Source organism: Magallana gigas, chromosome 8, assembly GCF_963853765.1.
Source record: "Magallana gigas chromosome 8, xbMagGiga1.1, whole genome shotgun sequence".
Lineage (NCBI taxonomy): Eukaryota > Metazoa > Mollusca > Bivalvia > Ostreida > Ostreidae > Magallana > Magallana gigas.
In genome coordinates this window covers 50,784,485-50,808,143 of record NC_088860.1, presented here as the reverse complement: position 1 = coordinate 50,808,143, position 23,659 = coordinate 50,784,485, and the positions used below count along the sequence as shown (strand labels likewise).

The 23,659-nt window shown below is 34.0% G+C and overlaps 2 protein-coding genes across 2 annotated transcripts; one reads left to right on the top strand and one right to left on the bottom strand.

The window, feature by feature from the left end:
- Nucleotides 1-2,237: 2,237 nt before the first annotated feature.
- Nucleotides 2,238-5,206, bottom strand: LOC105319048 (homeobox protein HMX1). Its single transcript, XM_011416447.4, has 3 exons — nucleotides 4,354-5,206; nucleotides 3,812-4,028; nucleotides 2,238-3,358 (listed from the first exon to the last, which is right to left on the bottom strand). Exons 1-3 carry the CDS (start codon nucleotides 4,763-4,765, stop codon nucleotides 3,223-3,225), a joined length of 765 nt encoding a protein of 254 aa, XP_011414749.3. The 5' UTR covers nucleotides 4,766-5,206; the 3' UTR covers nucleotides 2,238-3,222.
- Nucleotides 5,207-11,607: 6,401 nt separating this feature from the next.
- On the top strand, nucleotides 11,608-23,321 carry LOC117682684 (uncharacterized). Its single transcript, XM_066070119.1, has 8 exons — nucleotides 11,608-12,231; nucleotides 15,969-16,024; nucleotides 16,536-16,613; nucleotides 17,690-17,776; nucleotides 18,162-18,352; nucleotides 18,987-20,187; nucleotides 20,401-20,596; nucleotides 21,148-23,321. The coding sequence occupies exons 1-8, from the start codon at nucleotides 11,811-11,813 to the stop codon at nucleotides 22,239-22,241; spliced, it is 3,324 nt and encodes a 1,107-aa protein (XP_065926191.1). The 5' UTR covers nucleotides 11,608-11,810; the 3' UTR covers nucleotides 22,242-23,321.
- The last annotated feature ends 338 nt before the right edge of the window (nucleotides 23,322-23,659 follow it).

Below are 23,659 nucleotides of genomic sequence, written 5' to 3'. Positions count from 1 at the left end.
CAAAACACAAAAGACAGTAGGTAAAGATTCTGTGTAATGTTTGTTGATAATCCATGTACTGCTGGTGGGTTTTACATATAAATTGATGTAAGATAGCATGTGAAATTTTGCGGAATATATTTTTCATTTTAAAAAGCGTTAACGTGAATGTATTTTTTGCAAGAAACATAATTCACAAAATGAAGTGCACTCCCTTTTTTAAAATGAATTACATGTATTTGATATTTCTGGTTATAAACTATAATTTAGTGAAGACAAATATTTTAGCATTAAAATAGAGATATTTCCCTATAATTTTCTACAGAGCTTTGACATTTCTTTCCCCTCCTTTTGACTGTAACTACTTTTTTGTTCTTAAATTATACAAAAGTGTATGACCGTCTATAAAAAGTTAATTTTATAATAAGTGACAAGCAATTTATATATTCTATGATCTATGACATCTGAACAGAACATCTTTGTGAATGAAATATATTGGGTTTTTTGTATAACTGTATTATCTATATTATAACAAAAAAATGTTGTTCCCTTTTTCAAATTTTGTCTTTGTAAAGGTGTAAAGCATAAAACGGTATAACTGAGTTTGAGAAGATACAAACTAATTGTATGGGATATCCGGGGGCCCGTTTGACACCTCTCTGCGCCCCCTGGTGGGTACTTCTGTTAATCACCCCCATCTAAAGTGAGGCTGTATTCAAGGAAATCCACGGTTATCGAATTATCTATATATAGTTAAAGAACGTTTAGACTTTTAATTCCATTTTAGACGATTTATCTTTGGAGAAGACGAGAGCAGTAAAGGATCTGCCAGTTCCTTTCTCTGCACAGACAGAACAGTTTCACACCCTTAATTCCATTGCCGTTAATTCCAGTTTCCAGGGGTTTCATAATTTCCCTAATTTGTGAACCTTTTAACTCATTTTTGCTTTAATTAATCACCAAAACCAAGGGACAGCTGATACTGAACTGCTTTGAGAGAGAGAGAGAGAGAGAGAGAGAGAGAGAGAGAGAGAGAGAGAGAGAGAGAGAGAGAGAGAGAGAGAGAGAGAGAGATTTGTAATAACACTGATGAAGAAAACAGGACAGTCAATTTTATCAAGAAGCATGCGATTTATTAAAAAAAAGGTTCCTAACCGAATTTTAGATTTATTCTTCTAAATATTGGTTAATACTTTGAAATCTTATCTTAGAATTGAAAGCGATTGATCTGATCTATCATTTCTCGTTGATGGAGAGAGATGGGGTTGGGAAGGACTTAATAATCTAATATTGGCCCTGCCCCGGAAAAAAAAGACTGAAGTAAAAGGGTCGCTAAACTGATTGTTTTGTTTTTCACTCGTCTGTGACCTCAAGTCTACAGACTTCGCGCCTTTAGTCCCCAACAAAATGTTCGCTTTATCTGATATCTATACTCTACAAATATTTAGGAAAGAATGATTTACTTTTTCCCTCGGAGAATTCTAAAATCAAATATTGCGGCGAGTAAGTCCTGATACACTTTCGGACCTTTACGCAAATCTAATGGATGTCTTGAATATAGCAAATCGCTTTATATAAAATTAAATGTCGATCTCTGGGGAACGTTTTTCGGCAATGTATACAACTAATTCAAATTGATCTTGACAAATGACTGTAGATACTCTCCGTCCGGCCGATCCAATATTACCCCACTTGGAAGGGAGACTGATTAATTTCTTGGGGTAACTTAATTTGCAGACATCGTCGATTCGGGGATAACGTAGAGAAGAGACCCGAGGGGAGCGTTTAACACGGACCGAAGACAAGCCGATCACTTGGGACCGAAGCATGACGGGAAGGGGGCGGGGCCCTGACTAGGCTTCTTTGTAGCTCATGAGATTTGGTGATCCATGTTTCTAGCTGCGTGAGCGTGAAATCTAAGATCGTGCACGTGTTCCGTTTTATCAAATGGCTTTTTTAAAAATCGCATTTTCGAAATCGTATTTTTGAGGTTTAATTTGGACATTTTTTTTAATTCCGAAAAAAAAATATATATATGTAACTTATTAGTTGTCCTTTTCTTCGAAGAAAAAGAATCAATTATAATAAAATGTACCGCCAATCGCAGAATACTAGTACATGTGAATTTTTCTCTCTCTCTTTCTCTCTCTTTCTGTGTTTCGTAATGCATGTGTATCTCTTAAACGTTCTTAATCCACATAATGCCTGATTTAGAGCAATAATATTAAACATTTATAAATAAGAATGCAAAAAAAATCTGAAATTAGGCAGTGTATTTTTATTCAAAATATTATCATCCATCATCCATTCACATGACTCGAACGTACATGTACATCTCAACCAAAACCAGCCCGCACTTTATTCCGGGATTTTGTGTTTATAGTTTTGATTGATTTCATTGATTTTTGAGCTATTGTATTCAGTTGGATGAATACAAATTTGGTTAGGTTATGATGGAAAACATTTCAGTGTCATCAAAAATTGGCGAGCAACTCCGCCATAATGGGTACCATGCAAAGAAAATTGCTGAAAGAAAAAATGGAAATAATCCTAGTATCAATTCTTACAAATACCAGCTCCAACAAACTGACTTCGGTATATTTGAGGTCCCATTTAACAGTATTTTTATGGTCTAAATAAGCTTATATATACACGTGATCTTGCACAAACTCATTCCTGGTTGCTTTGTATTCTATCTAGATACACATTATATATATACATGTACTGTATGTGTATATATCTTCCTTTGCTTTGCTTCTCCTCGGCCTGGCTTCCTGTGTTATATAGTAAGGTGCAAAGAGATGAGATACCAGACGGATTAATTATTTATATACCACAGCGGATTTCATAGCAATGTCTCCATACATTGCAAAAAGAATTTGTACAACTTGCAACTTGTAAACTAAACACACCCTTGTCGGGTCAAAAGGTTATACAGAGCTGTATTGTCTCAGGATAAACTCAGTGAGTACAACAATGTATTGAATGCGCAGTACATAAACCACGATTTCATCGTTTGAATGGTACTTCACTATAAAAAATTCAAAAATCTTTTTTCAGACTCGCTGTCAGAGGCGTTTAGTGATAAAACCCCAAGACAACAAACGTGAGACGTCTCGATGTATGTTCACTTCCGGTCGACGTAGAACACAGATAAATAAAACGTCACGTTGATGATAAGTTTGTTCTTTGCCGAGTCCGATATTAGAATGCTAAAAGTACTTCCGGTGTGTGGTTGATATTTCAGGTTCTGCTGTCTTTGTTTTTCTCTGGGAAGACGAAGGGGCTAGGAGCGCTGAAGCCGTTAATGGCGGACGCCACGTGAAGCAGACGCGAGGCCGCTTGTCTCTCCAACTCTTTCTCCTCCGCCGCTTGTCTCCTAAAAAAAACATAGCTTTAAAACGTCGACAAATTTCTTCTAAAATATGTTTTAACTCACGGATATACGCAAATTGAGGAATTTTTTTTGCATAAAATTGTAAAATAGGTATTGAAAATACGAAATTTGATGAATTGTGAATTTACTCCAACCCACCAAATTCAAAGTTAAATTTTACAGTATGACAATACAGAACCTTGCTATCTGATTAAAAAATAATGGCAGTAATAAAATAAATAATTTAGGTAAATAAGGATACATGTATGTCCATGCATGATCAGGTTGTGGTTTGTATATCCACAGCACTTTGACATAGTTTCCTTTGAAATTACGGTCACTTTTTTAAGCATCAATATTTTTTTTTATCAATATAAAGTATCAATTATGCAAAACATAGCAAATGTTTACATTTTATATTTTTTTTTCCAATGAATAGTAAAAAAGAAAACGAACCTCCATTTCGTTCGCCTGTTTTGAAACCACGTCTTTACTTGCGAGTCCGAGATTTTCAGAGATTTGGCGAGACTTGTCCTCTCGGATGAGGCCAGGTATTTCTGTCGGTCGAAGCGCTTCTCCAGCTCTATGATGGTCATCCGTGAGAACGAGGTCCGCGGCTTCTTCCGTTTGGGCGGTGTTCGGTTCTGGTAGGGGTGCCCCACCCTTCTTGTTACTATAAATAGAAGCATAAAATTGCCGGTTTCTTGTTTCATAATCCAAACAATATAAAAGCTTTATGTCTATAGTTTGGTTGATAAAATGATATCATGTTCATGCATATTCACGCGTAATCGTGATAATAAAACAAACTGTGGTATGCATGTGGCTGAAATATACTGTATACTATATTTTTAAAAAGAGATAAATTTTTTGAATATTTTTTTAAAAAAATTAGAATTAAAGGTTATACATGTAATGTAATGTCAACAAACACATGTATATCAGTGTGAACAAAGTTTGAGTCTTAAACAACTTCGATAGATAAAGATAAATCTTACTTTGACAATTGGTGGTCTTTTCACTTCCGGTTTCTCTCCATGGCAACACAACTTCCGAACAGTACGGGTAACACGTGCCTAGTTTGCCTCCTTTCTGTAGGGAGAATGGCTGACCATAGAATCCGGATACAGCGCTAAGTCCGAGGCTCACTGATTCACGAATCTGTCTTTCTGTTTTCACTGCCTTACTCTCTTGTTGTAAAATGTTTTCAATTCCAAATCGTAAATGTTTGACGGTTGTTATTTTATTTTCGTCTTTGTTTTCTATGACATTGGACTTGTCACTTTTAGCGCCATCCTTTTGGTTCTCGGATTTTTGTTCTTCTTTATCCCGAGATTCCGGGACTTTTGAGTACATCTTCATTGTACGGACTTGGCTCTGGTTTTTCTTTTGCCCAGTGACAAGATCCATCCTCTCACGATCTCTTGGTCTCTCGAAGACAGAGTTGACCGTGATTGCCAAATTGATAGACACAATCCAATAACCCTATAAACTTCTTAACGTACGAATAACGGGGTCCGTCAAATTCTATCATATTAGATTGCCCAATAATAACTTCATTCAATGGCCCTTAAACGCCATCCAGGAGCGTGCCCGACTCTGAAGTCTAAGACAGGCTCCGCCTATACAAGATTACTCTCAATAGGAGCTGACTAATTGGACATCTGTTTGACTTGCAGCTTTAATGATCAATAAGCCCTTGGACATTCAATCACGTTATCGTAAGCACTTGTAAATTTGCCATGAGTGCCGACTATTAAAACCCTTTAAATTATATTGAGGAGATACAGATCCCCGGCCGCTTCATCTGGGTTTTCTCCGCAGAAGTCGCAAACAGCCGAAATCTAGGGTCGCCTTCGGAACACCTCAGGCGCTGTCGGTTATAAACATCTCTTCAGATAATTCTTAATTGAAAATGAACAAAATCAATGTCGTTTATTTTTCTAGAAGTTAATTATGATCTGGAAAAGTGAAAGCGAGCTCCGCGTGTTCGCTTACATAAAATGAAATGACGCTTAATAACATTTGTGTGCGGTATAAATCTCGTCTTTCCGATTTTTATTGTTCAATTATAAATTAGGATTGCGCATGTTTGAAGAAGTGTCTTTGCGTTTTATAAATAATCTATTGTTCCACTAAATAAAAATACTTCGCGCTGATTATCGTGAGTTTGACTGTTTGAAGATTTTGTGAAAGTATATAAACATACATTTACGAGTACTTGTATTTTACTTCAATAATTAAACATGCTTTAGATTTGGCATTTTATTTAATGATGCCATTTTTCGATATATTTCTACACCCCTCTGTGTGCGTCTGTCAATACATTTTACATTTCCCTCTGTCACCGGGTGGTGTAAGGACCTTTTTTAACTGATAAAAGTTTAGAATTTTTATGACAACAGACTACATTGCAATTTATATGTGGACAGAAAACTTTGGAGGCAGTTTACCGTTTTGTTGATTGCAGACAATACATGGAGACCCTAGTTTTTTGCGCACCCCGTGAAACTGTTTCGTAATAGATTTTGGTTCTAACTAAAATATCACACAAATAGTATTTTGTTTTCTTCTTTGGTGCCACATAACAGAGCAGTTGCCAGGTCTATGTAAGATTTAACCGAGTTTAAAGATGGCATGAAACTGATTATCACATTAAAAGGCCTGGGTGGTGGTGACCATTCCTGGACTGTATTAATCTTTTTGAAAAGAAGAGTTTGTGTAATGATATGGGAAACTGACTGCATTTTATGGGGATTTTTCTAACTCTATAAAAATAAAGGGCTAAAAAACATACTATGACTTAAATTGCAAGATAACTCTGATATATATTGGTTGACCCTCCAGCCTCTATAATATTCCTAATACCGGTGTTTACAGTACTGGCAATGCGGATCCCTATTTTCCGCGCACCCGCGCCTAAATAGCAACGCAGTTTTGCACACGTTTACGCTTAGTTCACAACTTTGTTTTAGAATTTTTAAATTATAGAATTTAATATGAAGGAATTGAATGCAGCATTTCGATAACAGTTACAATTGGGATGATCATTCTTATCTTTTAATTTTCATAATGAAGAATCAAAAAATCCATTTTAGATATCATAGTTTTAAATTCTTATACTAGCTATTTTAGATAATTACATGTACAAAGTTTCACTTGTTTTACAAAACAATTCTAAGGATAAAATCTGAAAAGTAAAATTATGAAATTTAATGATATAAGGTACAAAACATTACGAGCCAGTGAGTCGAGGAAATTCTGAGAAAAAACAGCTTAAAACCGTTTTCTATTCTAAGATAAGAGAAAAACCAAAAACTTTAAGAGTTAAATTTCCTTTGGGAATTTGCACTTAAAAAAAGAATTCTTTAATGGCTGAATATTTCCATATTCAATATAACGTGGAGTTCGCCTAATTTTTACTGATAATATCGCTTTAAAAATCTGAAACTTGTAATGTTACATTATATGATAAAAAAAAGTTCATTCGTAAAAAAAAAAACATACCCTGAGAGTTAAATTTTACCCTCCCATGGGACCTAACTGATGGTATTTCTAGCTTTTATGCAACATACTTGGATGGACTTAGACATTATCTCAATGAGGTAAAACATCAACATATATGGTATTATTGTATTTAAATGTCATAAACAATAAAAAAAACTCTTATACTTCTTCAAGTCTTGTATACATGTATACGCCTTTCATATTGATCAAAATAATGTTAATTCTATATAATCCGTCGACTTTCTATCGGTATTTCTGATCTTTGTCTTCATTTTTTTTATACCAAACATATTGAAAAGTTATTTTAACAAAAAATGGTCCCATGAATTGATGAACATGCATGAGAAGCACACTTTCCGTAATAAATCGCCGAGGCGGGGTCCACGGCATTAACTAGCATCGCGCCAGAAGCTGGGTATCAATCTAACTTTGCGTTAAAGTGTTGCAATTTATCTGTATTCCGAGCATCGAAATAAATTTAATGGTAGAAGGAAAGAAGATCTTTATTAACTCTCTACGGGGTATTACGAAATTATTCTTTGCCGGCGAATTCCCATTCCAGGAAATGGCCTGCCGTCATTTCCAATTCGGACATTAAATTCGTCATGAAGAAAATTGTCATTTCCCAAAATTGAATTTAGTATCTTCATAAAAGGGTCTTCATTCACCTGGCAGAGGGATGAGAAATTGTAAGTTCTACTTCTTGGTCATTAATGCAAAAGCCCCGGCGTATGTCTTTAGTTGTTTTAACGGTTTCTGAGGCAAATTGTCACCTTGGGCCATGGCAGAGAAAATGGCTAAGTGTTAACAGAGAGGAGAAGCGTAATTGATTCTTAACTTTGGCGTTCTCTTGTGTTTTGTTAGCACACAGTAATGGCTGTCTTATTGGGTTAAACAACTAACCATTCTGATTATGATATCCCTGCCTCTTTTATTAATTTGATCAAGGAAAATGTTTAAGAGAGTTCCGAGTAATTTCGCGCCTTGATCACGTGATCTTGCATTCTTAATCTTCAATCCTTTAATAGGAGTTTATGGCTTTGGTAGGGTCTATTTTTAATGCCATACTGGGATATTACATTACTGAAATTGCTGGAATTATTCATGTTTGATCAAGGCAATTCGTCGTAAAACATTGGGGACAATGCTATCACTAGCTTAGATGTAAAAATGAATAGAGAAATCAAGTCTGATTTTTTAAGTGCATTGTCATTGCAAAAAAAAAAGGGAAAAGGAAAATATGTGTATTTTTTTCTCACATAAACTATTGCATTGCGTAAACATGGGTGTTTTTAGATAACTTGAAGTTCATAAACGTTTTCCGTATACAATATCTAAAATGTTTGTTTAACATATCGTCAGTTCATTGTTAATATGATATAATTCTGTAAGTTTATTTGAGTTTAGATATGAGCATTGGAGTGTTTACGCCAAAGGACTGATTACATATATATACCATATGTTAATCTATACTTTATGCCGTGCTTATTCTGCATCAGGTATTGCGTCCGTTCGCTTCTAGACGTTTGTTCTCTCTCTCTCTCTCTCTCTCTCTTTCTCTCTCTCTCTCTCTCTCTCTCTCTCTCTCTCTCTCTCTCTCTCTCTCTCAGACATAAAAAAAGAACCTTTTTAAAATATAAACCGATTTAATTCCTTTATAAAATCGTAAAAACACTTATAGTTGAAATCATTCACTATTTCATGCAAACCTTTTTTAAAGAGTATTTTTTGATGGGAGCAATCAAGAGATTTTCCCAAGAAGTCTTGAATTACTCTAAATGAAAGGTTCATGTGTGTCTTAACTACAAAAGTCAAAAGGTGTACCTCCGATCACTCATCAGAAATGATGTATATATTCAGATAGTCCGATGTAATTTGTTGCCATGTCCACGATTCCATTATTTACACTAAAAAATACCGATGCCAGAAAGTTTATCAAATATTCATGTAGCGATAAATATGCTGCAAAATTTCAAATAAAACGACAAACTTGAGGCAGATGATAGCAAAGGAAATCGGAAGCGGACCGGCTACTAAGTTACACATTAATATTGATGCTTGTCATCAAAGCGCCATCAAAATCCGGAAAAGTTTACAAATAATAGCAGCGAGAAATGCCGGCTGCTCGTGTATATTTCACTCTCACTTAGCTTTCGGAAATCAGCAGCCATTAAAGACGAGCCAAAGACTACGGAGGAAATTTGCCGTCTTATCTTTATATCAATCATGGCCCGGTGTCGACCGATTCGACATATCGGGGTGTCACTATTTATAATTGAAATCATGGATATAAATTTGGTTTATTCCAGGCTCTAAAGAAGACGGATGTTTGCTGTCTGTTCATTTCTCTTCTATCATTTTATTTCACTTGCAATGAAATAAGATTTATTCCAATTTTTTGTGTAGTTTTTAAAATTGCTCAATTAGTGAAGGTGTACTGTATGGCAGACTAACCAAGAGTGCTCTTTCAAATGAAATAATAAAATATATTTATTTATCTACTTATTTATTATCTTTTATTTTTATTTTTTTCAAATACATTAATTTTGTTTGTCTAATTTGAATATTATTTTTTCATACACATTTGAAATATCAAAGACTAGTATTAATTTTTTTTTTTTATGAAAGAAGACGTATACTGTTAAAGGAGCATGGGGGGGGGGGGGGGGGGGTCGGTCTTCCAGACACTTTGGATGTGGAATTCATATGTGCTCTGACTTTTATGGAATTAAAACTGTACATGAACACCAGCAGTACGTTAACTAACTGCTTCACATCGTATCGTTTTACATAACTGTCTCTCTGGTATTCGTATTTATGTATAATCATATTTCCTTTTTAATTTTTGTATCATATTTTTCATGGGAAATGAAAACAGCTTCAAACCAATCATGTACGTGTAATGAAGAGAACTTTTTAGTTATAAGAACTGAAATGAGTTATAATTCTTTTGTTTTGTTTTTTACGATACACAAAATATGTTCACTTCATATACGAGTACGTTACATTCAATTACAGACACGTAGCATCGTTTTTAAAAGTGGGGGAGGGGGAAAACTTACCCGAAATCTTGACAGCAAAAAAAGTTATCTAAACCAAAAAGCTAAATCCACTGACCTTCAAATTGGGGGGAAAGGGGGGGGGGGGGGGTAATACTAAAACTTCTAAAACTTCTATTCCAATGTTAATTTTCTATATTTCACTACATTTTTTTCATGCCCCGTAAAAATGGGGAGGCAATCCCATTCAAAATTTAAGTTTCAATATTTAAATTTAAGACAAATGTTTGCTGGGAGAAAAAGTAATTTATTGTATAATTTCTTATGTCACGTTTTAAACGAAAAAAAAAAAACCTTAAAAAAAAAGTTCAGACCAGTTTTTAACCAGAATGAATATAAAATATATTTGTTTTATATCGATTACTTCACAATCAGAATTAACATTCATATCTCATGTTCTTTTTTATTAAATTCACGCGTCAGTAATCGGTGCATGAATTGATGTTTATCAGCTCTATCTATACGTATCTGTTTGTTGTCTGAAAATTTCACGCCCATGGACGGGAACAGTATTCGAATGCTTTACACTTGAATTAAATATTATAATGACTCAAGAAAACATACACATGCAGGCCTGCATGCGCAAAAGAAATATATCAAGGGCAATAACTCTCGGATAGACATGGGAAATGCAAAACACTGCAATTTCTTTTCAAAGCTGCAGTTTCGTTCAGAATTTATTTTATGCTTAAAAAAAAGAAATTGATACAATAAACAATTAAAAATATTTGAAACATCGATTGCATTGTTGTTGTAAAATGCTTTTCTCTTTCTAAATAGGAAAGTTTAATATGCTGTTAATGTGGTGGGATTCTATATCATATTTTGTGTACTCCTGACATCTTCTGTGCCTGTCCAAGTATTGGCAAGTTCTTTTTTAAAGATCTGATGTCACTCGTGAATTTCTTTGTCCGACAAATAGCTGGGATCTAGCTCCTCAATTTATACTGTTAGTGTAAGTTCTGTTAATTTATTTGCACATGCTGGCTACAAAGGTGATTGGTGTCATTTCCCTTAGGAAATTAACATTTAATTATTTTACACCATACACTCATTAACAATTGAAGATGTAATTTAAATTAGTGAAATATGTATCTGCTTCTTTTAATTTATTATTGTCTGTTGTCTGATTCATCATTGGGCCGGATTCGTCGGATCATATATGATATTCCATCTGAATTTGTACAGACTTAACTTACTTAAAATATTGGTTATATCGGTTCTCAATAAGTATTTTGCTTTTAATGGAAGAGTTGACATTTTGTGTCGGGTTTCCGTTTCTAAGATTTACGCTCGTGTTAACAATAAAAGTTTTATTGAAAGATATATATGTTATGCCGGTTTTACGTTGTATACATCGAACATGTACACATGTAAATATGTATATTTTAGAAAAGATATATTGAAGGACATACAATTACATGTATAATACAACCAAATAGATGATGAAAAAACAATTTTCTGATATTAATGGTGTTAAGTACTGCTCCGTGTAAGAGTCAGGCAGGCCCTATGCAGGCATTACACACATTAAATTTTAAATTTGTTAATTTCTTTTCAATTGTCATTCAAATTAAACCTCGTTAACTTTATGAATTAAAAAAAAATCATTTCTTTGGTATATTGTGATATTCACCCCCAAGGTAAATAATGGGTTTGGTTGAATTTCTATAGAATATCATTAAAATTCACCCATTTTAAATTAATGATATTTACAAAAAGCATTCAAAGAAATTGTTTTTCATGATAAAAATATTTTTATTTTAATTTTTGCTTTCATATAGAATTGTTAAATTTTTGTGTTTTCTCCATGCTATTAAATATTTTGCTTCTAAAGTTAAGTCCCTTCTCCCAATTTTAACCACAAGAGTTATCTCCCGTTTCCCATAATGCATCAGGGCATCAATATGGCAGACTCCATTGAAAGATGCTCTATTAGTGTTTATTCCTCAACTTGTTGTGATTTTTCACCTCTTCATCCATCAGAAACAAATTTGACTAGATTAAAAGACTGCAAGAGAGGTATTGTTTCACATCTAATCAAAAATGGAGTTCGATCTGGTGTAAAAGGAGAGGCTGATGTGTTCAGTGAAGCAGATCTAATTTGCAAGCGGGTGGGACTCTTCACTGTCGAGGAATCATTCACAGTTTGTCCCTATCACAGAGATTTTCTAGGTATTCACTTGCGTCCCAAGACCTCTTGTCAGTATCCTAACCATAAGGGAACTGCCAAACCATATCGGAGTTTTAACTCGCGCATGTGTAAGCGGATGATTTCTGAGTTTGGAATTTTAGTGCCAGTCGGTTCTGGTAAGTTATTCTTATATTCATCATGTTTATATTCAGCAAGATTTTGAACAGAAGCTATTTAAATTCTAAAATGAGACACAGTAACAGTAAAATATCTCGCAAGGGTTAATTAAAATTTTCATGACCCTGCATGGACAATAACTTGGGGGGGGGGGGGGTTCTACAGAATGCTGGAGAAAACGTACCCAGGAGAAAACGTACCCAGGAGAAAACGTACCCAATTTATAGGGTACGTTTTCTCCAGGAGAAAACGTACCCGGGTACGTTTTCTCCAAGAGAAAACGTACCCTATTAAAATAATAAATAATGGTTTTCATGGATATTCTTAAATGAAACAAAATAAAATATGCAATGAACATTTGTAGCATTTGTTGCTGTTGTTTTTAAATGCATAGTCACGTACTTAAATTATTAAGACAATAATTTGTAACATACACATACACGAAGATGGCCTGAGCAGTTTAACTGGTCGACGATTATACACCATAAACGAGACCGTTAAATAATTAGTTTTAATTGCAATCTCATTTGGAGAACTAAATGATGAGTATCTCAAGAAGTCAATATCGAGTTATTTTTTTTATTTTTTTTTTGCATTTTTTGAAATTTATCTATAAAACAAAGTTGCTTAATAAAACCAAGTTCACATGGAAACTACTACGAAATGTAACATTGAACAGTCAATTTGCTTCTGACGCCACTGACATGCTGCTCAGGTATTTAATTGATTATCACTATAATTAAAATCAGGGGATCTCAGTTCAGTTCAGTTCAGTTCATTTATTCGCTCAAAACCATTTCAAACATATGTACATGAGGACAAAAATAACATTAAAATATACATATAAATTGATCAGAGGTAAACAATTATATTAATATAAAGGTTATAGAGTTAGGAAAAGTTATACAAAGTGAAACTCATGGAGGACAGACTACCTCGTATATCTTTGTTATGAAAATACACAATTTTCTCAGCAATTTCAGGTTACATGTTGTCATAAGATACGAAAATTTTAACACATTAGGTCTAGCTGAAAATCTTTTGTCTATAAACTTGTTCCGGACTTGTGATATTGCATGGAGAAACACAAATCGGTAAGGCTACCGATAAATGGATAATTAGAAGAAGTAGTCAGATAACGCTTTATGACAGGTCATTATTAAATTCGTACTAAAATAAGAGTTGCTACAATTATTATAAAGATATTATTCATAAAATGAATATATTTCTATACATCTATGCATTGAAATATGCATTAAAGTAGCATTTGAAAATTATTTAATATGCCTTTAAAATTATTAAGTATAAAATTCATATATCTATAAAACTCTTACATTTCTGTATATTTATTATGCAAAATAGTATTTAAAACTATTAAGTAGTATAATTATGATTTTCATAGGGTACGTTTTCTCCTGGAGAAAACGTACCCTAGAGATTGGGTACGTTTTCTCCTGGGTACGTTTTCTCTTGGGTACGTTTTCTCCTGATACCGTTCTACATTGGTCTATGTACCTGATACAAGTACATATACATGTATAATCATAGTCTGTCCCAAGTTATTGCTTTCATCAATTTTTGATGATTTTTGATTAAAAATACACATCTATGTGAAAGAAATACAGTTGAAATTGATAAAAGAGAAAATATCAAAGATATCTTCATTTACACATACTGTCATTTTTCACTCTGACATAAAATTTCACAGGAATGATAACAAATTCCTAAGTGAATTTATAATGGAAATTTTTACATCTTTTTACCATTAGGAACTCACTTGGAATACTTATTTTTCAATGTATTATAGCTATTTCATGACTGTTTCAATGCAAAATCCCCTGAAGTGGTAGAGGGGGCATTTCAAAACAGGTAATCCAACCTGAACATTTATCATATTTGTGGATGAACGTAGTTTGAGCACAAAGCCTTTAATGTAATGATGATTATCGAAATGTCAAGCGAAAAGTAGTGGAAGCAAAATCTTGGGGCAGAGTATATATAGCTACGAATTCCAAATTACATGTATTTTCATATCTGATTCAATCAGTAGATTTATTTGATCAGCTGATGATTGGTAATTTAAATGCTTTTATACCAGCATGTATTAGAATTTTCATCAACCATACATTATATGATAAAACACATTTTTTGCATGTACAATTAGGAGGCCCAGATGGTATATTCCATCAGGCAATACTTATTCAGAAAAACTGAATGAATTTGGCATCAGGCATACAATGCTCATAAATGCCCTCTTCATATCAGAAGTGAAGGTTGCATATACAATGAACTGAGTAAACATGTTATCATACATACCAGGGGCGGATACAGGATTTGTAGTTAGGGGGGGCGTGGATAAAATTATTGAGGCAGGGGGTCTGGGGGCCGCCTTGAGGCCCCCTGTGGGTCCAGGGCAAAGCCCTGGTGGGGGCCCAGGGGGCGAAGCCCCCGGAAGCTCCTGGGTTTTCGTGTATTTTGAAGGTAAAACCAGGCTCAAAATAGTGTTATTTTTTTTAGTTATGTACACTTTTAAAACATGAAATAAGCAATAAAAATAAACAAACATAGATAAAGTTTTCATTTCTTTTAATCACCAGACTTCTGCCATCTACTATTTCCCCTTGGTGATTACTTCCTTTACACAAAAGCCTTTAACATATATATAACAATTTGACACATATTGTTACTTATACCTAATGCATGTATTGGATTAAAAACAAAATATTTATTGCATTTATGAACTCCCAAAATTAACCAGGTTATCAAAGTTACAACATTCTATTGACGTTACGGTATCCGACCCCCTATTAGCTGTTAGAAATATCTGATGCATCAAATCTTCAGTATTCTTATATAAAAATAGTCTATTTACCTAGAAAAAAATTCAAAAAATATACAGTAATTAATTAATGATTGCACATTTACCCTCTGGTTTTAAATGCAATTATATATTTACCTTCGACCAGCTTTTAAATATTCAGAAATTTTTGCTTGCATCACAATAGGGAAATGATATTCTCTTTTGAGAAGTGGACAGTCATAGCCTACGTAGGCTATGCCTGTCCACTTCTCAAAAGAGAATAGGGAAATGACAGCGCAGTCTACACTTGAAACAAAACTGCTGGGATTTCCAGTCGCTTCTTGGTCGAAGCCCCAAGTTCAGGGTCCTTGGGAAGTTGATGCAGCCACCATAATGAAATGACCAACACTGCTTGTTTTAAACACAGTTTAATTAGTTTGTTATCAAAACCTGTCAACATGCATTAGGATCAGATGTTTATAGATGTTTATAGAGCAGCAGAATTACCGTACATTCAGCATAGCACAGCTAATAAAGTGAAACACAAAATGCTAACTTTTCTATGTAAAATTTATCAAATCATCTACAGTCATGCATACTTTGAAAATTTTAGGGGGGGCGTGCGCCCTCCACGCCCCCCCTTAAATCCGCCAGTGCATACAATGTATTACAATGGTTAAACACGCTCACTTTAGCTCTCACACATATATACATATAAAGATATATATAATTATAAATAAGAAAATAAACATTGAAATGTTCATCAATGTAAAAAAAAAAGCTAAAGAACACTCTAGGGATATGATAAATCTGTCATTTAAAATTTACCTCTAGAAGTAAAGAAGAGTTGTAAGTCAATTATTATGATGGACTTATTATACAGAGATATATTTAAAAAAAAATGATAAATTTAATACTTTTCTCTTAAAATTTTAGGAATATGCAGAAAATGCCATGGAGATTACTTGAATCTTCCATCATCAATAGGAGAGGTAACAAATGCAATCTTATTTTACTACTGTTAATTTCCTGTTGTATAAAATAAGTTACTTATCCATAGTTGCATAATAGTATATGAATGTGAGTTAAGGCAATTAAGGCATGGGCATTTTTAATTCACCTAAGTCAGATGACCTATTACATGTACTTTCCGTTTTTATCCGTCGTCATGCTTCATTGGATGTGTGTTATCATTAAGGCTGGGCCCTATTGATTGTACATGTTACATGTATAATGAAAGGTCATGAGGTTGGTAACCATTGTATTTATATAAGTCCTAGTGCCAAGCATCATACATGTATGCACAAAATATCAAATCCATGCATTTTTCAGTTTTTGAGATGTAAGGGGTGTTTCAGACAAAGACTCCAGGTAAAGTGATCTGTAAGTGTAAATTGCTCTGCTCAGTAGGCAACACAAGAATATGTAGGTCTGTGTGCTGTGATAAAAAGAAATGATTGTATCCAAGTTTAATTAAATTGTAAAATATATTATCTTTATTAGGTTGAAGTTCCCATAGAAGACAACAGAGAACATACAACAGACTCTCTCAAAAACCAGAAGTCCTCATGTACTGATGCTGTATGTAAAACTCATGTCTTGCAGTCAATATTTTGTTAATTTAAAGTGTTTTGAACCTTTCAAGTTGTATTCAACATGTATGGTATTTAAAACCACATAATCAGTGATATCATATGTACATTATACATATATTACATGGCTTCGAGGGCGACAATACCAGAATATTTGACCCGAGGTGACAGGAAAGCCCTGGAGTGTTATGTCGCCCGATGCCGAAGGCAGAGGGCGACATAACACTCCAGGGCTTTCCTGTCACCGAGGGACAAATATTCTGGTATTGTCGCCCGAGAAGACATGTAATATATGTTATATAACATTTTTAAACAAATCAAACTCGGGTTATCAACATATATTTATTTAATTCACAAGGCAGAGGCAAATGTTTTTAAAACACTCACGCTTGAGTTTATCACTTTTGTCGTATTTGCCGAATTTTTTCATCAATTAAACTATCGAGATCATATGAATTAAGATGAACAAACCGCAGATGTTGGCCTGACATGTTTAAAATTCGCGGATCTGTTTACGTTTGCTTAGCAACTGGCTCGTTGAATTTCGAACCCGACGTAATTAATATGCAGAATTCTTGCACGCGATGGTGATATTACAGTTTCGGGAGGGCAATATAACTATTTCCTGTGAAATATAACTGTTTCCGGGAGGGCAATATAACTGTTTCCGGTGTGATTCAGCAATTTTCAGGGCATAGTAATAAAATTATCTCATTTGTGACATAACGAGAAAACTTATTCAAAAATGTTATATAACAATATATACTACATCAAGAAAAGTAAAGGGATAAAATTATGCATTTATAGAGGCTGTTTCAGAATAATTTCAAATTGTATATTTTGCCAATGATGAAATTTGAATCAGCAAGTTCTGCATGATCATTAAGACAGGCATTTAAAATTGCTTCATGCAGCTCTGACTGTAGAGTATTGAAAGGCCTAAAAAAAAGATATTAATTTCAGTACATGTATTTGGCTTTTATTTATGTGAATTATGAAATAAATATTCTTGCTGCAAATGTATGATTTCATTGCTATAACATTTCCGTCATTTTTTTTTCTCAGCCTTTGAATGAAACAAATGATGAAGCATGGACTTGCAGACTCCGTACAAGACAGACAGATACTTCCATTTATGAAGACTTAGTACCGGTAAGTGTTGAATGAATTTAATGAATTTCATGTAAACACCAAAAAATCTGAAGAAATACTGTAGTTATACTTCTTCACATACATTTGCATTAGGAGAGGCAGTCAGACTGTAAAGTGCATCAATTAAAATTGTAAATGTCATGAGAGTGAAAACCTTCTCCACACCCATATGAAGAGATTGGAAAGTAGTGGCCATGAAAAAGAACCCCAAATTGTTACATGTGCTCAAGTGGGTTATGTGGATCACATGTCAAACAAATATATATGTTGCAAAAACTAAAATTTGCTGTCTTCAAAGTACATGTACATGCATAATATGCATGTATACATTGTAGTACATGTAACTGTAATTTATTAATGTACATAACTTTTGATTTTGTAACAGAGTGATAGTCAAAGCAGTGCAGTTTGCAGCCAAAGTTCTAACTGGAGTCAGGAAGAGGAGGCACTTCCCCTTCAAGAAATTCAGTTGGCTGATGTTAATGCAGCCATCAACATCATAAGCCAAGGTCAAATTAGTCCTCTTCGCTCAAGACTAGGCACAGACTTGGTGGATGTTAAAGAACGAACTTTAAGGTGACTAAATTACACTAATGTATTAAGATTTAACTTTTTTTCTTGGATGAAAATAATACGAGACCATCATTGTTTCCATGCACAATAACATTTGTTTATTATACCCCCTGCAAACAATAATGGAGAGGGGTTATAGGAATCACCTTGTCCATCTGTCTTTGCTGGGCTTTAACTTTGTAATGGAGATTCAGTGATATCTCATACTTGGTATAAAGAATTGTTTATAACCTGAGGCTGTGTAATGAGTATGCCCCAAGATCATTCTACAATTTCAAGGTTATTTGCAAAAAATGTACTGTCTACAACTTAGAAGTTAATACTTGACACAAAGATAGCTTATGACTTTAGGGTTGTCATAATCTAAGCAAAGGTCATTTTGACAATTTCAAAGTTACAGGCAGAAAAAAGTGTTAAATTTGTGTTTGATGTATAATTTTCTAATTAATGAACATTAGTTCATTCTTCACACAAAGTTTAAATGTGTCTTGAAGTTATGTCCAAATTTACTCAAAGATTAGTTAATTGTGAGCATGCCCACAATGCCTCTGGTCTCATATGCACAGGTGTAGCTTTTGTCTATTTTGTGTCATGCACTCTTAACTACCTTTATCTTAATTGTTTTTGTAATTATTAGGTACTACAAAAGGAAGGCAGAAGAGACTTGTACAGCTCTGCTAGATGCGATTGCTCCTCATCAAGGACAAAGACTTAAGAGAATAGTTTTACCAAGTTCAGAATCTTCTGATGATGACCTTTTCAATGTTGTTGGTGAAATGTACCACAATATCAAAGATGCAAATTTGAAATGTCAACTTTTGTCCTTGATAGTACACAGGTGTTCTAAGGCTGAACTATTGACAAAATTTCCAGAGATTACAAAACATCAGATAGACAAAGCTAGAAGACATGCTTTTGTATATGGTCCTGGATCAGATGTTCAACTAAAAGCATCTTCTCAACACAGAGAGCGAATCAATTATGCTAAGTTACAACATGCGGTTGAATTTTTCAGTGACCCATCATTCAACGAGATTTCATCATACACTACAAGGAACCTAAAGCTAGATTCTGGAAACACTTTAGTAATTCCTGATATAGTTAGGACTATGATCCATTCAAATTTGATCAAACTTTACAATGCTTATTGCACTAGTATCAACTTTGAGCCTCTAAGTGAGTCGACTCTATATGAAGTGCTAAATGCATGCAGTGCCTCAAAACGGAAGTGCCTGAAAGGACTTGATAACATTGCAGTTGATGGTTCGTCAGCTTTTGACAGTCTGAGCAGCTTAGTAGATAAGCTTGATGAACCTCAACAATGGAAAAAAGAAATGAAGGAGAAGCTGTTTAATGCACGACTGTACTTGAAGACTGACTACAAACTTCACATCAAGCGAGAGGATGAATGTGCTTTCCACTGCTTACAGTATGCTCTGAGTGACCCCAAATCAAGCCTTCTTGGTGTTACATGTGATCATGAACATAACCAAAACTGCAGCAGATGTTATATATTTGGTGAGGCTGTGACAGAAATCCGTGAGGTCATCATAAAGACTCCATCAGAAGAGCAAGAGGTATTTTTGCAAGATTTAGAAATGTCCATTACCCAAGTAGAAGACTGGAGATCTCATATTGTAAGAACCGTGAATCAGGATGATGGAAGAATAGACGTTCTGCATGACCTGAAGAACAACGAAGTCCTAGTGATTTTAGACTGGGCAATGAAGTACTTGCCACAGATGTACCGGGAGAAAATGAAAGACTTCTTTGGTCAGAAAGGTGTACACTGGCATGTATGTGTTGCAGTTTTCAAGGATCAAAATGGAAGTTTGGTGGTAAGCTAATGTATTAATATTACTCTTATACTAAGTAATTAGCAAAGGTCTGTCAATTGATTGTCAGGGTTTTTTTGCCTACAGTGTTAGATATACTTGTGTATAAAATGTGTATGGCATTTGAAAGTTTTGTTGTTTATGTTTAGAAAAATGAAACTGTCTTACATTATAGGTCCATGTACCTTAAACAATTTTACTCTTTTGTACTTGTAGCACAAGACATTTACTCACATAATGGATTATGTGAAACAGGACTTCTTTGCTGTTCTTTCATTACTAGAACATACACTAGTAACCATTAAACAACATATGCCAAACATTACGGAAGCTTACCTGAGATCAGACAATGCTGGGTGCTACCATTGTGGGCAGATATGGCTCTCCATACCATCATTGTCAGAGAGAACAGGTATTTTGGTTTTTGTTTTATTTTCTGCACAGTATACAAATACATGTATATTGTACAATGAAAGCATCTTACATAGTTGTAGCTTTGGAATTGCTTTTTGGATGTTGTTTATTTTTAAGAAATGAGTGTTTTTCCTTGCTTTTTGGTAATCATGATTTCATCAATCTTAAAAATAAGGTTCAAATGTTTAAATTTCTTTTTTATAGTCATATATTATCTGTTTGAACATTATGCAAATGAAAGTCTTATGCCCTTTAAAAGAACCTTTGAGAATGTATATATATACATTCATGTATATAAAAGCATTGAATTGTTATTTTTGGAAAGATGAAGTATTATAAGTGCAATGGTGTGTGCAAATAAACTGAGTAACTTTCAAAATAAAAGCATAATTTATCTTAACATTTTGACCTTCTGTACATGTTATGGTGTTTAGAATGCTTTCCACACATGTTATAAGCAAAATACATGTGCATGTGTAATGTAAATGTACTGTAGTTATTAATATTATAAAAAAAAATTATTTGTGACTGTGTATTTTATTATTTTAGGTATTACTGTGAAGCGTTATGACTATAGTGAAGCACAGAGTGGAAAGAGTTACTGCGATGCTAAAATTGCTCATATGAGGTCAAAGATGAGGATATTTTCTTCCGAAGGTCACAATATATGTACAGCAACCCAAATGAAGGAAGCAATTGATAGTGGAGCAGGAGTAAAGGGAACTTGCATTGCTGTTGTTGATGTTGATGTCACCAAACAAGAAGTCACAAAACATTCATGGAAGGGAGTGAGCTTCATATCGAACATAGAGTTCACATCAACAGGAATTAAGACATGGAGGGCCTACAGAATTGGAGAGGGGTGCTTTAAGGATACAGAGAGTCTTCAGAAACTAGGACAAACCCAGTCGGCTACCTGTCTGAAAATCATCAGCGACTTTAACTATCCTGAGAACCATGGTAAAATTCATCTCAAGACGCCAAATACAGATGATGAATCAGGATCACATGATCGGTCTGATAGCATATCAAATGACGAGGAGGAGTGCGAGAACGAACCTACTGAAATGAACTCTAAATTGTTCTTTTGTCCTGAATATGGATGTGTGAAGTCATATCAGACTTTTGGTAAACTTAATGAGCATCTGCTCATTGGGAATCATGTGTTCAAAAAATTGTCAGAATCTTCAAGTGATAAAACAAAGAAACTATGGACCGAAACGTGCAACAGTGTGCTGACAACTACTCGTCCTAGAGTTGAACATGAACCAGAGGCTTCAGACAGTGTGGATTTGCCAGTTCGAGGATGGGCTTTGAAGAAAGAAAAAAGATACAGCAGATTCTCTCAAAAAGTGAAGGATTTCTTGACTGATTTATTTAAGAAAGGAGAGGAAAGTGGTAGAAAGGAGAATCCCACAGCTGTTGCATTAGAGATGCGGAATCTGGTGGAAGATGGAAGGAAGAAGTTTTCACCGTGTGAATGGCTACAGCCAAGTCAAATTTCATCCTTTTTTTCACGACTTGCTGTAAATTCCAGTCAAGCAAATGTGATTTGTGCCGAAAAGCTTGGATTAGATGACAGTGACTTGCTGAGTGTTCTAAGTGAACTTCAAAATGCAGAAGTTTTTCAAAATATCACTTGAACCTAGTTCATACTTGTCAACACAAATCACATTTGTTTGAGTCAAGTTTACATCCTAAGATATTTATATGGCATATCCATAACATAGTGTGGTCAAACTTAGTAATGCCATGTTGTTGATTTTTGTTTTGGATGTTATTTTCCCTTAGGCTTCTGCTGTGAATTTTGTACATCATCATTAGAAAATCCTCCATTTTATCTCACCCGATCTGAAAGCTCTATTGTGTTTTTCTGAGCAAATTTTGTTTGGAGTTGATGGTTTGACCTCTTCTCAAAACCACTGATGTAGAATCAAATTTGGTTAAATAAGGACCCATGGAGATAGGGTGGAGTCTTAATAGAAAATAAAACATACAGGATAAAAATCTAAATGGAAGACAGATAAGAACTTAGTATATAAGTTGTTTCTGAATGCTAGACTTTTTCTCTTTAAATTGTTGTTTTATTCTCTGGTTGATTGTTAAGGCCCTTAGGCCTCTTGTTTGGGATTGCATCAAAAGGTAAAAATAAACAGCCTTCTATTAATTTTGAGGTCAATGTAAATGGCAATTCCTATATACCAGTAATAATATATGTTTACTCATGACATCTGTATTTTTCTAATCTTTTGTAATTAAACTTTATGCAATAATGCTATACACTTTGCATAAGATCTCTATTAGGCAAAAAGGTCAATGTCACATGTTGCCATAGCAACCAATAATGTCACTTATTTATGATTCAATACCTTACTTTTGCTCTGTATATCATTTCTTTTTTAATTTAGTGGAACTATCAATTAATAAAATAATTTTGTTAAGGGGATAGAGGATTATATTCAGAATGTTTAATGTTAGAAATTGTCGAAATACGTTAAAAACGCCTTTTTTCCCCCAAAGTGTGTTTCATCAAAAAACTGAAAACGCAGAATTTTTATTTGATAATTTACATATCCTATGGTTACAGTTTCTGAATTCATCAATGAAATTATACACACTGATTGCTTTTTCATGAATTTCCACTTAAAAGTAATTAAAATTTAGGCATTTTTGAGAATTGCTCAACTGGGCTATTTATAGATTTCAAGAATCATTATTGCTTAGAAACATTAAAAAAAATCAAAACTTGAATTGTTGAAATAAATACATTTTTTATTATAGTTTTTGAAAATAACAAAAATTTCTTTTTGAAATTTGCAGTGATTGATGGATTTTGTGTTGAAAATACAGTAAAATTGTAATTTTCCTGCACATTTGTTTGTTCTTTCATCCAAGAATGATATCCAGTTGGTTACCATAGCAACGATTAACAATGAAAAAAAAAGATATGTTCAAAGCTCAAGTCTGTGAACATACATTACATAAAAATGATCAAATATATTTTTCATCATGCACATGTGCCACCCTCTGCCTGAATCTTACATAGAACGGTACTTAATGT